The 2,500-nt window shown below is 20.3% G+C and overlaps 1 protein-coding gene across 1 annotated transcript in view; it reads left to right on the top strand.

The window, feature by feature from the left end:
• The window catches only part of PADL01_1450500 (conserved Plasmodium protein, unknown function), a gene marked incomplete at both ends in the record, with an annotated part of 5,572 nt that overhangs the window by 2,215 nt on the left and 857 nt on the right, over positions 1 to 2,500 (top strand). The window contains one exon of the mRNA XM_028684794.1: positions 1 to 2,500. This exon is cut by the window's left edge and continues 1,463 nt beyond it; it is cut by the window's right edge and continues 229 nt beyond it. Within this exon, the coding sequence (XP_028540836.1) occupies positions 1 to 2,500 (2,500 nt within the window).

Below are 2,500 nucleotides of genomic sequence, written 5' to 3'. Positions count from 1 at the left end.
TTATTAAAGATGGAATAGTAAATTTTATAGATGAATTTAAAACAAAAGAAATAATAAAAAAAATGCAATATAATTTTAAAATTACAAATATTGATGATCTATATGAATATTCTTTATTACTCAATAATATACAATTGAAATTTTCTATTATTGAAGGAATATGTTTTAATTTTCATAAAAATAATTTTGATATGATCACACAAAAATGTAATATACAATTTTGGATCTCCTTGTTTTATTTCGGCATTTACAATAATTTCTTCTCATTAATTAAATACGCTATTGATAAAAGTGAATCCATCGATACAAAAAAGAAAGATATAAAAAATGATCAGAATGATAGACAAATAATTAGAGAGGAAATGGACTCAGGTGTAAATGGACATGTTCATAAGAAGGAAATACAAACAGAGGAAGAAAAAGATAATTGTGAAATTAAAGACAATGGTGATAAGGATGTAAGGATACAAAATGATAGTAATAAAGCACAGGAGGAAGAGCACCATAAATACACTGATAAGAAAGAAATTGAAACAGATAACCATTTGAATCATTATCAAGATGAAAAAGATATTCAACATTTACATATATATGAATATTATGAAAATGGTCAATATTATCAAAATTATGATGATGGTATGAAATTCTTTGATGAGAAGAAGGAACCTGATAAAAAAAATAAAAATGAAGAGGAAGATGAAGAACAGGAAAAAGAAGAAAAAGAAGAAAAAGAAGAAGACGATGAAGAAGATGATGAAGAAGATGATGATAATGATGAAGAAGATGATGATGAAGATGATGATGACGATTATGATGACGATGACGATGATGATGAAGATGATGATAATGATAATGATGATGAAGATGATGATTATGATGATGATAGTGATAATTATGTTGATGATTATAATAAAAAATATCATGGATTTCCTAAGAATTATCCACATCATTCAATTTATAGTGATTATAATGAAAGAAATAATTATTATGAAGATCAAAAAAATGATGGCACATGGACAAATCAAAATAATGCAAGTATAAATGAAAATGATTCTTATGAAGATCATTCACATGATGAAAAAGAACAGTATATATATAATAAAGAATTATATGAAAGAATAAAAAAAAAGAAATTAAAAAATAACAAAGAAAATATGAATAAAAAGAGTTATTATAAAAAAAAATTAAAGGAAGAATATATGGAGAATAAAAAAAACAGGAACAATAATAATAAAAATAATTATAATAATATTGATGATATAAAAAATGATAAGTATAAATTATTTTTTAATTTTTGTAAGGATAGTTATTTGAAAATTCCGATAATAAATATACTAAGATATATAGTAATATCAAATGATATGTCAAATGAATTTTTTTCATTTTTTGACTTTTTTAAAGAAGATGATATAGAAGAATTAAAATCGATAAAAGAAAAAAATAGTGTATTATTATTATCCTCGTTGTTAAATATACCACAACTTGATTATATAAAAGTAAAAAATTTTCTTTCTATTATTGAAGAATTTTTTTACCTTGAGAAAAAAAAAAATTCAAAAAGTTTACAGACTGATAATAATAATAATATGAGAGACAATTTTCATAATAGATATTCAACAGAAATTATTAATGTGGAAGAAGGGAAAAAATATGTATTGAAGGAAATGTGTTTGGATAAAAATAATTTAAGGGACATTCAAATATCAGGCGAAGATTTAGAATATAGTGATAATAACAATATGGATAGTGCTTATGATAGTGACATTAATAGTAATAAATTTAATAGTAATAATAATAGACAACAACAAAAAATATATAGCAATAATAGTAATAATAGTAATAATAATAATAATTATATTGATAGTAATAATGTTCGAAATAAGATGGACATAAATAATAAAGATATTATTAATCAAAATAATATTAGAGAATCTTTTCCATATTATGATAATATGAACCTAGAATCTGATAAGGAAAGAATGTTTAATGAATACAAAGAAGAAAGTATGAAAAATATAGATTATGAAAATATGGATAATTTAAATAATAAATATATGTTCGACAAATTAGGAAGAAAGTTGATAAATACTATATACAATATGAATAAAGAAATTAGTGATAATAAATTTTTAATTAATAATAATATATGTTCAATATATATATTTTTGAATAATTGTTTTAAAAAAAAAAATATACAAAAACCAAATAATATTTCTTTTTTGGATAAAGATAAAAATATACATAATTATTTTTATGAAAATTCGACTTTTTATATGTCAAAAGATATAAACGAAAAGTTATATAATTGTAATAATAATGTTAAGAAATATTTTCCTTATATTTTAAAAAGTGCCTTTTTTATTTTTAATATTTTAAAAAAAAAAAGATTAATACATATTTATATAAAATATATGTATTTATATGAATATCTTTACCATATGATATTAAATAGAATATTATATATCAGTACTGTAAAATTCTATCCTTTTCTACAAAATAT

The sequence above is a fragment of the Plasmodium sp. gorilla clade G2 genome (genome assembly GCF_900097015.1).
Source record: "Plasmodium sp. gorilla clade G2 genome assembly, chromosome: 14".
NCBI classification, from domain to species: Eukaryota; Apicomplexa; class Aconoidasida; order Haemosporida; family Plasmodiidae; genus Plasmodium; species Plasmodium adleri (nom. inval.).
The sequence above is the reverse complement of the archived record's forward strand: the minus strand, read 5'-3'. Positions and strand labels throughout refer to the sequence as shown.